General features: G+C 40.2%; 1 protein-coding gene and 1 long non-coding RNA gene across 2 annotated transcripts in view; both read left to right on the top strand.

Annotated features, from left to right (window-relative positions):
- LOC106148119 overlaps nt 1-1,174 on the top strand; it is a 34,938-nt gene extending 33,764 nt beyond the window's left edge. Inside the window, exon 3 of the mRNA XM_013512425.1 lies at nt 911-1,174. Within this exon, the coding sequence (XP_013367879.1) occupies nt 911-1,084 (174 nt within the window). The 3' untranslated portion in view covers nt 1,085-1,174. The remainder of the gene's footprint in view (nt 1-910) is intronic.
- Nucleotides 1,175-1,671: 497 nt separating this feature from the next.
- LOC102022916 overlaps nt 1,672-13,426 on the top strand; it is a 31,573-nt gene continuing 19,818 nt past the window's right edge. The window contains exons 1-2 of the long non-coding RNA XR_001233353.1: nt 1,672-4,179; nt 5,136-5,353. This is a non-coding gene — a long non-coding RNA (uncharacterized LOC102022916). The remainder of the gene's footprint in view (nt 4,180-5,135; nt 5,354-13,426) is intronic.

The raw sequence follows: 13,426 nt of genomic DNA, 5'->3' as shown, positions 1-13,426 counted from the left end.
TCTGTTGTCATCAGTGTTCAGGGCAAACAGAAAATAGATTCTTGAAAATTAGCCTATTGTATAATTATGTATGATGGGAACAGCAAAATGTCTTAGTTAAATATCTTTAACACAAACACAATGATTTTATCATTTCCTTCCAAACATTTGCTAATGTAATTGTCTAACCTTTGGATCCACGTTATTGGTCAGGTGGTTGGATTGACTGGGGACAGACAGGGGTATAGATTTCCACCTGGACAAACTTATTATGGGGTTAATCAGCTGGTAACCTGAGTTACAAATATATTGGGGAAAATGATATTTTTAGTAAGATTTCTCATAGTGGATTCTTCAGCTATTTTTAAACATCCCTACAAGTTATAACACATCTGTAATAAGCTCTGCACTGCAAGCTGCAGAACCTTCTGAGATATTCTGCCGAGTTTGTTGTATTTTCCCCATTTCTATATTTAAAACAAACCCTTTACCCACCCCCACCCTCTGCTTCTTGAATTCAGGGAAACACAAATAACTCAAGCTTTGCACAGAAATGAGTTTGTTTTGCCTTCACGCCTGCTATTGCCTTTGAAATCGTTCAGCAGTAAAGAAAAGAAAAAGCTGCTGGTATTAGCTTGAAACAACTGCCACAAACATATTGTCTTTCTATTTATTCTAGGTTTTATTTTAATCAAAATCAAACTTGCCGAGTGATTCTAGAGCAGTTGGATAACGTACACAATCTCAACCACCAAAATATACACTACATATTTATAATGGGCCATATATGTATAGAAAGATAGATAGGTTAATATATCAATATAGATTGTGTATATTAGCTACATATATGAAATAAACCCATTATTAAAAAGACAAGGGATGTGAAGACTGAGAACTGTGACTTCAGTGCTGTGCTATGTCCATTTCACAGGTGGGAAAATCGAGAGGAGATCTTGTCCAGTGCATTTCTGCACAATATTGGCAAAATCAGGGAAACGTGGGAGCTTTGGACAGCAGGAAACTTACAGAAAATGCCACAATTTCCAGAAGTATTCGAGCTATTTTACCAAAGATGTGCATGGGAGATAAAGGCTGGGAGAGATAAATACAAACTCAATCTGGGGGCCATTACTTCTTCAAGACCTGAAAATTAAAACTTCCCCCCTCCCCGCCAAAAAAAAAAAAAAAAAAAAAATCACCGTCTCAACAGGGAAGCACAGACCGTGCAGGCTCTGAAGAAACGCGGACAGATCACTCCGGCTCCCGCCAGCCCGCAAAGTGTTTGCAGGAGGATCGTCCTCGCTGCAATAATAAACAGCTCCAGCTGCAAGAGCTCTGCCTAACAAGTCTGGGCAGAACCGTCCAAATTCCCTGCCTCTGACCATCTTAGGTTTTCCCTGCACCAGGCCGGTGGAGGAGCCGGCCCTGAAATGTCCTCCAGCCAGGAGCAGGGAGCAGCTCCGCTTGCTTCCCCGGGAGCACATGCCCTCCCCGGCCCGCCTCCTCACTTGTGTTTTATTTACGAATATGTTGCCAGAATTCCAATGAGTTATCTATTCTGTGGCCCCGTCATTTTCCCACCGAGGCCTTGTCGCCGGCTGACTCAGGGTCCAGTCGCAACAGTGAGAAGAAAAGAAGAGACCAAAAGAATTCTTTTCAACTTTTTTTTTTTATGTTTCACTCATTTCTCTCTCTGCACCCCCCCAGGCCTCCTCCCCTCTGCTGCCCCCCGCCACCCTCCCCCAGCTCCTGGGTTCTCCTTCGCCCCTTTATGTTACACGATCGCTCAAATTGAAGCTCAGGAGGGTCCTATAGGGAATGCATAGGATCCCTGGGAGAAAAAAGCCCCAACAAGCTATACACCAGATGTATAACGTTATATGGTCAAACTGGCAAACACAAAAGCTGAAAAACAAAAGGCGTGAATTAGGGAGAGGCATTCAAAGGCGTGTTTTCAAAACAGCCCGGCCAAGAGCCTGGATCCCCCTCCTGAGACTAAATGCTTGAAAGAAAAGGTGCTAAAGAAAGAAAGGAAAAGGGGGAAAAAAAAAAAAGCCCATTTTTTCTAATTAGCTGAGGCCTAACGGGCTCTGAATTTCGCAACTAGTTTTCATCAAGGGGGTTGCGGCTTGTGAAACTGAAAAAAAAATGCTTTTGAAACCTGTGATGTAGACCTTCTCGAGACCAAAGCTCCACTTCATCGTCAGGCTTTTTTTTTTTTTTCCTCCCCCTGGTTTTTCGGGTTCTGCTTTGCTTTCTATCTGTATGGATCTCTTTTTTCACACCCTTCCCCCAAAGTACAAATATGATTTGGGTTTAAAAGAGAGCAGGAGAGAAAGCCACAGCACAGCGGCCTTCCCGCCCCTCTTTCTGTCTCCTTTGGCGGGGAGCTTTCCTTGCCAGCCACAGTGGCTGTGAATCTCATTCCAAAGCTCCTCGGAGCACCAGAGGGCTCGGGAAAGGTGTCACCAGGACTCCGTGTGCTTCCTGTAAGCGCTGGGAGTGCTATGAAAAGCCCTCCACCACTGTAAAGTCGGGTATTTGGAAGAGGAGCTCCCTGATCTCCTTTTGAGAGTTCTTTCAAACACAAGACAGCAAGGTGTAGTCTAGCCACGCTATTGGCCCCCCGCACCCTTGAGAAAGGACTTGCACAGTATCATTTCTTTTAAATTATCCTTAAAGTGCAGAAAACGATCTTGAACGCTGTAGCTGGAGATGCACTGCTCCTCTGCTGCCTGAAATTATGAACCTGAATTTGGCAAGCCCATTTCTAATAAGAAACCAAAATAGAAGTTGTGGGTGAGTTTGGTGGGCAAGCTGGGTTTGGAAGAGAGGCAACTTTAATTGCCGCGCTGGCTGGCTTGGATGCCTGTGGTCCTGCGTGGTGTGATTTAGTAACAAGCACTTGTTCTAATGAATTAGCCTTATTAGGGGGCTCCTCATATTCTTTCATAAAGAGCAGAGCTATTCTAAACTTCTGAATGCAACAGTCTCTTGATATTCTCACGCTGCCGGCTGTAGTGTGGGCTTGCTTTTCCTCCTCTGTATTTTCATAGCTTATATTTTTTAATGGAAGAAAAGGGAGCCACTGAAAGAAGAAAACCACAGAGCTTGTAGGTACTGGCCATCCGGGAACACAGGGCCATGCAAGGGGCTTGGAGAATTTTTATGCTGAAAATGTATTTGCATTTATAGCTGCACAATCCGGATTTTGGTTCAGTCACCTTCTGGCACATTTTTTTTTTTTTTGATAAACTCATGGCAATGGATAAAACAGATTCATTAGCTTTGATTAACCTTCTTTAACTAGAGTTAAAAACCTGCTCTAGGCAGCTCCACAAACAGTGTAGCCTTTAAGATACTTTATCATGTTTAAGACCCAATTACTGTTGCACTGAATAAGAATAAAACATCACAATAAAATGTGGTACAAACAGCCACTCTACTGCGCACGGCAAATAATCATTAATTTATAACAGCGACTTTCCCAGTTCTATGGTTTTCTGATGGCTGCCCCTAATTCAACTTGAATACTCTGGAATCTGATGCTGATATAAGAAACTAGTATCCCAGCAGTAATGACTGTTAGGGTTTTTTTCCCCCCTTGTCTCACAGCTTTAGTTTGGAGACTCCGAAAGCTCCTTTAGAAATTCCAAGCTAATGGAGAAATAAAGGAAATCAAGGCAATACAGATCTAGGTCTTCCTAGCAGAATATTAAAATGTGGTGACTCTTAAGGGCTTTAGAATGATTTCTTGTGAATAATTGGAATTGTTTCTGCTTAGAAAATTTCAATGGTAACGAAAGACAGTCCAGTAAAAACAGCATTGAGTTGATTAAAAGTTATTTATATGACGTGTACGTGCAAACATTTTGAAAGAGACCCCACAAGGTCCATTTTGTGTATCTTGTGGGGAAAAAGCTGGGGAATCGGTACAGCACACAAGGAGTTAATTTTGGACAGGATTTGACTGAACAGGGAATAATGATCAGTGAGATACTGCAGCTTTCAGGCAAAACAGAGTAACAACAATTAAAAAGAGAGAGGGAGGATAAAGGGAAAAAACAATCTCCAGTCAGTTAACTAACAAGAGCAATCCAATGTTTGACACAGATAAAACTGAGGCCACCAGGCTTGCCGCTGACGCTGGCTTTGAGGTTGAGTGTGCGAAGCATTACAACATTTGCGAGCCAACTGTCGGTGGGTTTCTCCTCATCTGCTTTAAAATATTTGGTTTTTGCTGGATTTCCATAATAACCACAACCACACTCTCCCTGCTGCAAACCCCCCACAACAACAGATGTGTGTTCTAAAAGGAAATAGAGACACTGATATAATCAAACACTAGTTAGAGAGCTTTCATACTACATTCTCCAGCAAATTCGCAGCAACAAAAAACTCACAACGACTGATGGAATTAATCTAAGGTCCTTGATTATTTGAAGTTCCCAAAGTTTTCATTTTGCATTTTGTGCTTGAATGTATAGGGTTTTATTTATCAAACTGCGGCATAATTTCCCCTTCAGCTTGAGGCTGTGATTGTGAAACAAATAAATTGAAACTTAAGGGCCTGTTCTCTCCAAATTTAGTTCCATTATCACGTTAAGAATGAACAGTGCTCCATGATACAAAAGGGGTGTGCGTAGCTGGTTATTTAGCTGCTAACTCAGCGATATGTGGGTTAACACAGCACTACTCAAGCTCCTTTTGGCAGTTGTTTCATTGTTGAATGTGTGTGTGTGTAAGTCAGATATTATATAGCAGCAAGATATCTTCCAAATATTTAACATTTGTGATTTTCAATTAAAAAAGAAGTCTTACAAAAACTTAAATAAAAACTGCTTTTAAATAAATGCATACTTTACATTAGAATGGGAATAGTAGTATTTTTTTTTTTACTAAATCATGCTTTATCATTAAACACCTCTCTTAGTATTGTAGTTTTCTTCTATGTATCAATTAGCACTTAAATATATTGTGTGTGTGTCATCCAGTGTCAGATGTTCTAGGGCATAAAACCATCAAATGCATTTGGTTGTTCTCTACATTAAATAATTTTTTGTCTTTCTGTCTAAGTCGTTTTGGCCTTAGTATGATAATATCTAGCTCCTTTTGACTTGAACTAGTTTATTTACTCTCTCCTTCCTCTCTGTTAGAATATGTCCATATAACAATGATATAGTTGAAGGAAGAAATTAAAGTTGAAAGTTTTGAAAAATATAGTGATGACTTCTTTGGCTTCCTGCATCTATCGGAAGATGACTGCTTAACCACTACTTAAAGACCCAGCCCTGAAATGACTGGAAATCACCCTGACCTCAAGGAGCATGAAATCCCCTTTGTCTGCTGGACAACTCTGCTCTCATTTCTAGAGGTTGGTTTCCAGGTTTGTGCCACTGGACAAGCCCCAAGCCCTCGGATAGCTTAAGGTACTTTATCCTGATCCTGCCCACATACCACTCAGTGCCTCCTTTTCCTGCATGGTATCCCTGTTCTAAATACCCAAAAGTATGTTCTTCCATAGCCCAATCACTGTAGTTCTAAAGACTGGCATCTCACGTATCTGCTATATGTACCATGCTAGGTACTGCCTATTTTGTATCTTTGTCGTTATCTATTGCATGATAGCTTTGAAATTTTATTTTGCCTTGTTGTTTAGATGTCCACCAGTCACACACTCTTGGACTGCACTGTAAAACTAAACATTTTAAAGACCAGTTCTTGGGACTTTGCTTCAACTCCAGGTTCTGGCCTATTTTGCTCTAACTGGTCTCTCTCATGACATTTGGAGCTGGGCAAAGCTCCTAGAAAAAGATGAGAAGAAAGATGAAGGCACAGCAAGTCGACTAGAATCAAGACTATTGGGATCCTCAATAAGTCTCCCTGCCTTCTACAGTATTATCACCTAAATATGGGACCCTTTTGGAACTATCAAATCTATTCTGTAAAGTTAATCAGGATGTCCACCAAAGCTAAGGGGATTTTATCTGCAGTATTCCATTATAATCCCAATGCCAGCCTGAATGCAAATTTTGTCATCTGTAAACCCAAGAGATAGCAACTGTGAACTGTAGGTAAGTTCAACAGCCATTTGCAGCAGTCAGTGTGAGAGTTTGGCACATGGGCTAATTACAAAAGGAGGTAACCCCTCTCTGCAAAGTGGGAGAGGTGGGCGTTATAGAGAAGCAGGGAGAAGACTTCCTTTAAGGCTCCTTTGTATAATACAGAGATGAGGTTTGCAGCAGGCACCCCAAGAAAGAGCCAATACTGAGTTCCTCTCAGGATGTCTCTTTATGGCTACTATAGAAAAGACCAAGAAGCATCAGTAACAAGTGCTTACTTTACAGGACCCACCTGGATGGTGTCAGCATGCTCTGCTAGAATCCTCCTAATAATTGCCCTTTGACACTAGTGCACATGTCCTTTTAGGTAATTGACAACTGAGTTATGCTAGCAAATGTGCTTGAGTTGCAGCTCTTTGCAGATTTTAATCGTAAAATCTTTCAAGAAAATGATCCTTAAGCTTGAATGGAATCAGAATCTCTTGGTAAATTTAAAACAAACAGACAAAAACTAGAAACTTCAAATTCACCTACGAAAGGATTGGGTTCCGTTGGTCTGGAGTGGGGATGGGCATGGAAATTGAATTTGAAGAGCTTCAGGGGTTATTAATATTCCACCAGGCTCTAGAGCACTACTGTCTACCTTTGGACAGCTGAACGCCCTGCTAAGTGATGAGAAACCCCAAAGGGTTATCTTCTTCCATCTCCACCCAGTCTTGGTTTTCCACATTCCTAACATGACCTGCATTCTGCTCCCTCGTCAGCTGACAAATGAAACCATCTCCTGCCTGCTTCGAGTCATCCTTTCTCTAGGGACCTCACCCTGCAGCAAAGGCAGAAGAGCAATTCTGTGCACCTCCAAGGCCAACTACCCTTTTTCTCGATTCCAACTAAAATCTTGCCTAAGGATCTACTTGATTTACCCAAACCCGGCTCTGTCTTTTGTGTTCACCAGAAATCTAACTCATTCCTGGAAAACCACTGAAACCTGTCCCTGTAACTCTCCTTTCCCTGTGCATGTGTGTTCTCTCAGAAGCCACTGGCACATTCTCCTGCAGATACTTCTAGTTACGGGGCACTGGTTCAGACTCAGGAAAATCTATATTTAGCTGCAAGCTCCAGAGACTGCTTCTTTCGCTGGGATTCTCATTTTCTTTCCCAGCTACAGCATCCCTTAGGAGAGGGACAAACTTTTTCTTCTTCCCTGCAACCAGATGCAAATCGATTCTATTGGAACTTTGACTTCTATGTTCTAGAATGGAAGGAAAGCCAGTAAGAGATTCATTACTCATTGATTCAGTGGGGGAAGCACAATCTCCCAGGAACTAAGAGCATTTTCCCCAATTAGCTTTGCATGCTGCCTTCTTTCCTCTCTCTTGAGGATGTCACTGAGGTCTTGCACAGTGGCCTGATGCTACTGGCTTAATGTCTATAAGATCTATAAGAATGGAAAGTTTTTATAAATTCATGGGCTCTGACAATGCCTAACACCTGCAAGACACATTATAGTTTAGATCACACTTTTATATGCATTATCTCATTTAATCTTCATGGGGAAGGTGGCTGACTCATGTATATAAAAATAAAGTGAGTTGCACTTAACCACATGGCATTAATGAAAGGATGGAATAAAGTGCCAGTAAGTGAGGAGCTGTGTAGATGCTCCACATGTATTTCTTACATGTTTCTCTTGAGTGTGTTGTTCATTGATTCTATAATGTTTATCTGTACAAGACATTTAGCTCTATTTCTTTCTGTGTCTCTTGGTACAAAATAGGGCATAGGGTATAAAGCTTAGCTAGGGGACACTTAAGAGCTCTTCTAGTTCTTTGTTAAACTTCTTTCCCAATTACCTAAGTGTGACTTTTGAAGCTTCTGAATTATTTCTCCTTCTAAGAGGCCACACATTGTGAAGTACGTCACAGGTTGGAAAGAAGCAAAACAGGCTTAATCCAATGTTAGACCTAAGTAGGGTGCGGTATTATAGGACTGTCCTCTTCTGCTCCAAGCTCTCAGCTGATTGTCTCTGTGGCTATCCAATGACTGCTCTAGTCTGGGACATGAATAGTCCACCTTTAAAGTAATGTGTGCCTGTTGTCATTTCATGTTTTAGTTGTGTATGAGAAAATCTATATGTGCTCATTAAGTGTTACACAACTTCTTATGTTTAATGACTGGTTCATAAAAGAGGAGGATTTAGGATTATGAAAATAATAAATGCTTAAAAAATTTGAAAAAGTGCTCAACTATGAATGTTTGCATTCCACTATATGAAGGAAGGTGAATGTCATCGAGTAATGGTATAACCCAGGGATCACATCAGAGATGAACCATCCTCACTTCTGCCCAGGCTTAAAGTACAGGTCTTTTCTCATTAAAATTAAACAACTTCAGCCTGTGAGAAAGCCTGTCTTTCATCCTAACAGATAAAAAACATTGCAAAATATCTGATTAGGGTAATGTGCCTCTAGTTTTTATACTCCAAATGGACACAATTAATAATATTGATCTGCACTATCTAGTTGGTCATTAAGAAAGGAGCAACTAGCACATGTCCCGTGTTTTTCTAGGTACTATGGATAAAACAGTGAACAAAACAGTCAAAAATCTTTGCTCCTAAAGGAGCAGAATCACCAAAGGGAACCATTAGTTCCTCTATTTATGACAAAGAGCTGGCCAAATATTTTTAGTGAGAAACATGAGTAAAGTGACTCAAGATCTTCTGATAGAATCTAAACCCACAGCGTTGTATCTGTTTTAGATAAATGAATGTAAAGATGAATTCAAAGGCAATAAAGCTGGACCTCAGTATTCCAGTTTCCACCACTGATGGTCCTGGCTGGACTCTGCCTTGAGAGTTGGCTGTATGAGAGGTTGATAACAGAGGCAGCTCACACACATGACACATGCAGGCACACATGACACATGCAGACACACATGGACAAAAGTCACAGAGGCCCTACTTCATTTCCTGTTGGTGTTTGTGGGAAAACATCAAGATTATAAAAAAAGCTAGTTTTTAATAATCCCCAGTCTTCCATCCATACCCTAAGTTTTGTACAATAACTTGGAACATTTTGACTTTCCATTAAATGTGTTTGTATGTTTTTTAAAGTCTAGGCTTGATACAATAAACAAAAGTTCAACATAAAATATTAAAAGATAAAAATAGATAGCTGAAGAAGGTATGTTATGTTTCTCAGACTCTGGAAATGACTTGAATTAGATTCAAGAAGGCAATGTCCTCTCTCTTGTCCTGACATAAACCAACAAATAAACAATTTCAAAAAGCCCAGTTCTGCAGACATAAGACATCTGGATGCTTTAAAAAGGAATCCACATTCTTGGCAGTGTGTCCAAACTTGGGATCCAAATCTTCTGAAGTTCATACATCACCATTGTGACAAAACGCTACCCTGTTATGATGTGTGTCCGTAATATCATGTCAACATGATCTGTTGTGCAGAACATCTCCTTAAAAAGTTGACAACCTGAGGGGAAACGAAGTCATATCCCAGAGGGCCCAGGAATTTGATCCTATTTGTTCATTATGCACAGAAGGTACTCTATGTAATACACAGCTCATGATGAGAATGTTTGAAAAGGTCATTGGCTTAGTTCAAATAAACAAAACGCCTTCTCTATAACATTCTGGCATGATGCAGAATTATGCAGTGAGAACTCTGTGAAGCATAAAAAAACTCAGAGTCCAGTTTAGGTTTAGGGTAAGATTACTTTTAGTATGCCCAAAGATTACTGGAAAGAATATTGGGATATGTAAAACAGGAGAAGTAAAAATTGGCCATGATATCGAGATTTAAAGTAAGGAAGGATTAATTAGTTTAAATGACAGTCACTAAGTCAGTGGTGCACTTTTGGGGTATAATTGTAAAATCAATGTCACTGCAATTTTTCGGCCCTACTATTCCAAGTGCAAAATTTCTACAACTTTAGACTTTATGGTAAGAAGAGAGGAGGTTTCTTATTTTAGAGAAATTTCACAAATCCTTGTGCTAACACAATGGAAGCAGTACAACTGCTATTGAAGAGATTTGCTCATTGAAAAAGAAAGTTTCTTCAACAATGTATTCAACAAATTTATGCTTCTTTTAAAAATGAAGGACTATGTGTTGGATTTGTGACATAGATTCTTTAGTTCTCATGATAATTCTAAGTCTATGCCACATGTAGCACATACTACTATACTTATGAGAAAAGCTGCAAGAAAAAAGTAAAATTACTATCCCAGAGTATCCAGCAGAAAGGCCAAAACTGAACCCACTGACACCCTTTCCTTCAAAACTCAGCCTGCCCACTGCCTGTAATGCCTGCTAATACTGAAGAGCAAGGCACTCTCAGATGCCCATGGAAAAATGTCAGACCTTGTAGCTGACAGGCGATTGAACGGTGACATTAAATTATTTTTCAAGTGCAGATTGACCAGTTGCTGAGTTCATGGTCTCTGGAAAGAAATCAGGTGTGAAAGGAAATCCTGAGCATTTTGTAGTAGGCTTTCGCTAAAGAGCACCTTGAAAAGCTGACTGCTAGATTTATAGGGAAGGTCTTGCCTAATGAACTTGTGAAAGTTCCCTGCAGATAGCATTGCATGCTCAGTCAGGAAATGCACTGGATTCTGGACCTCACCAAGGAATTCATCTGATAGGACTTCATATCAAAATGCACTGCTTGCAGTAAGAAGCAAGCTGTGATGGGTCTCAGAGACTGAAACAGAGCTCAGAAAGGGACACAGTGAGATGCCTTCCCCAGCCTGAAAGAAGGCTCCAGCAAGGTGGCTCAGGGACTGTCTCCAGGACCTTGCTTGTTTGCTCTCTTGTTTGCATTAGTAGTCAACGACTGGGGAACCAAAAATATCAATATGCTGATTCCAGGTAAAAGGCTAATACCCAGTAGTGACATTACAAATACAAACTTCTTTGTGCTTATGCTTTGTGACTGTTTGGCAAATGGTACTAAGGGTATGGTGTGGAATGAAATGACCGCTGGGAGCTGCATAGAAGTCTCTTCAAATGTCTACAGGCATCTAGTGGGGAGGCTGGGGTCTCTTCAGAATCTTTCCATTCTACATTTTAGGGATTACTAATTACAGACTAGCATGCATACACACACACACACACACACACACACACACACACACTGAAATGAAATATAAATTTAGGAGTTTAAAAAGAATACATTGTGCTTTATGACCTATTTACTAGCAATGAAAAAAATAATTTCAACTTGTAAATAAAAAGTGCCATTCTAAGTTGCACTGATTGAGCTTAAACAGAGAATTTTTTGCCCAAATATCTTAGAGAAAAATAAACAAACAAATAACAGCAAGGATAATTTTTTAAAAAAGAAGAAACATACCTATATTCTGCACAGATGCACACACACATGCACATGCACACACACACACACACCTAGGTAAGAGGGTTCTAAAAGTTTTAGGAAAGCAATATTATACTTATCAAAGAAAAGTGTTCATGAAGAGATTTATTAGTTTTAGACTATAAAGTTAATTTTATCCGATATAGAACTTGGACTCTATTTTTAAATTCTTTTTAAATACTGGAGACTTCAAATATGCTTGGCTATATATAAGATATACATACCATGAAAGAAATCCCATATGTAGTCATACCTATTCAAACATGATCATATGTAAACATATAGTTACGTGTTTATACCAATGATACAATTTATAAAATGCTATAACTTTCTTTGCTCTCATATAAAACATGTGAAATACTTACTTTCCAACTTCTTGAGGCAGATTTCTAACATTTCCAAAATGCTTGGTTTGTATCTTTATGAAAAATCTCGACACGCTCCTGCAATGAATTATATGCATGTCATTCTCCCCCATGCAGAATGCCTGGAGGAGAGAGACTGTGTTCTCACCATATTTGAATTCCTCAGTATGCCTCCTTCATGTGGATGCCTAGCTTCTGCTACAGAGATTTCAAGAGAATAAAGTTGAAGTAAGAGGATGGAACCTGAAGAGTCGTAGATCAATACTGAGATAACCAATACTTTGCCTGGGGTCTGGGAATTACTCTGCTTCTGACCCAATGGCAGTGCCTTGAAATGCACCTGGAACATGTTTTTTATAACAGTCTCTCCTAACTTTGCTGATCTTAGAGGTGTAAGGTTTGACATAAAAGAGCAGCTTGTAAATGGTAAGCTCAGGACTTGAACCCAGGTCTTCAGTGTTGTGTTTTCAGGGCTGGGAGAATAAATCCTTCCGAAGTCTCAGTAAAAATTGCCAAGATGCCCTTGGCAGTTAGGGATGGGCATTTGGATCGAGGAGTGGGAGTGTCGGGAGGAGGTGGGAGGGCCAAAACTATGTGAATTCATCTTGCTATTTATCTCTCTTCCACTTCTTGAGCCTGAACTGTGCCGCTTCAAAGAAATACTTTAAGTGCAATCAGCACTTCTTACTGCTCAGTACTACATGCAAAGAGCATCTGAACCTAGTAAGAAGAAATGGATAGATCTCACAAGTCAGTCTTCCTGTTTATAAGTTGCAACCATAGGCACATTAGCTCCTCTTCAAACTACTTGGGCTTTAAATAAAATCAGAATGTCACAGGACAAGTAACGAGTCCCATAGGCCAGGGCATATGTTTTTGAACTTACTAGAAGACACAGCCAGGCTAAAAACATCTTTATATATCTTTTAGAACTGATTAACCCTCTGGTTATCAGATCCCATTAAATTTACTCTGTGTGACTAAATGATGGGAAGTGTTACACCGTACGTATTTGCAATATTAGGTCATTCATATCAACTCCTGCCCTTAGTCAGCTGATGGGACTCCCCCCAGTTTCTCTCTACCGCAGCGGTGTGTGCTGTGGACCTGGAGATGCCATCTACCTCGTGCCCTAACGTTCCAACTCCCACATTTTCTTGGAAAATCAGGCTGACTATATTTTGAGTCTCGCTCCACTTCATCTGTGGTTTTGTAGACTCAACCTTAATGCACCTAAACCAAGTGAGGTGTGATTTCTCTCCTGAAAAGACTGGCACTTTAAATAACTACAAACAACTGGGAAAAGTGTGCATGTGCTTCTAAACCCCGCAAAGGGAAAGGATAGGAGACAGTGGAGATACATTTTAAACCACTCTTAAAATCAGGGATTAACTGAACACATGTAAAGAAAATTCTCGGTCAAGTGTATAATTTTTCCTATGGTTGACTATCCAAGAGGTTTACTTAACTAAAAACTGAATTAACGTAGACCGTGAAGACTATTTTCTTTTAAAACATTAACTAAACATTTAAAGAGGCATGGGGCTGGGGATTTAGCTCAGCGGCAAAAGCGCCTGCCTGGCAAGCGCAAGGTCGTGAGTTCGGTTCCCGGTACCGGAGAAAAAC

The sequence above is a fragment of the Chinchilla lanigera genome, unplaced genomic scaffold (genome assembly GCF_000276665.1).
Source record: "Chinchilla lanigera isolate Chin_1 unplaced genomic scaffold, ChiLan1.0 scaffold00015, whole genome shotgun sequence".
Classification (NCBI taxonomy): domain Eukaryota; kingdom Metazoa; phylum Chordata; class Mammalia; order Rodentia; family Chinchillidae; genus Chinchilla; species Chinchilla lanigera.
Note: the sequence above shows the minus strand (reverse complement) of the source record. Positions and strands in the feature narration are given on the sequence as shown.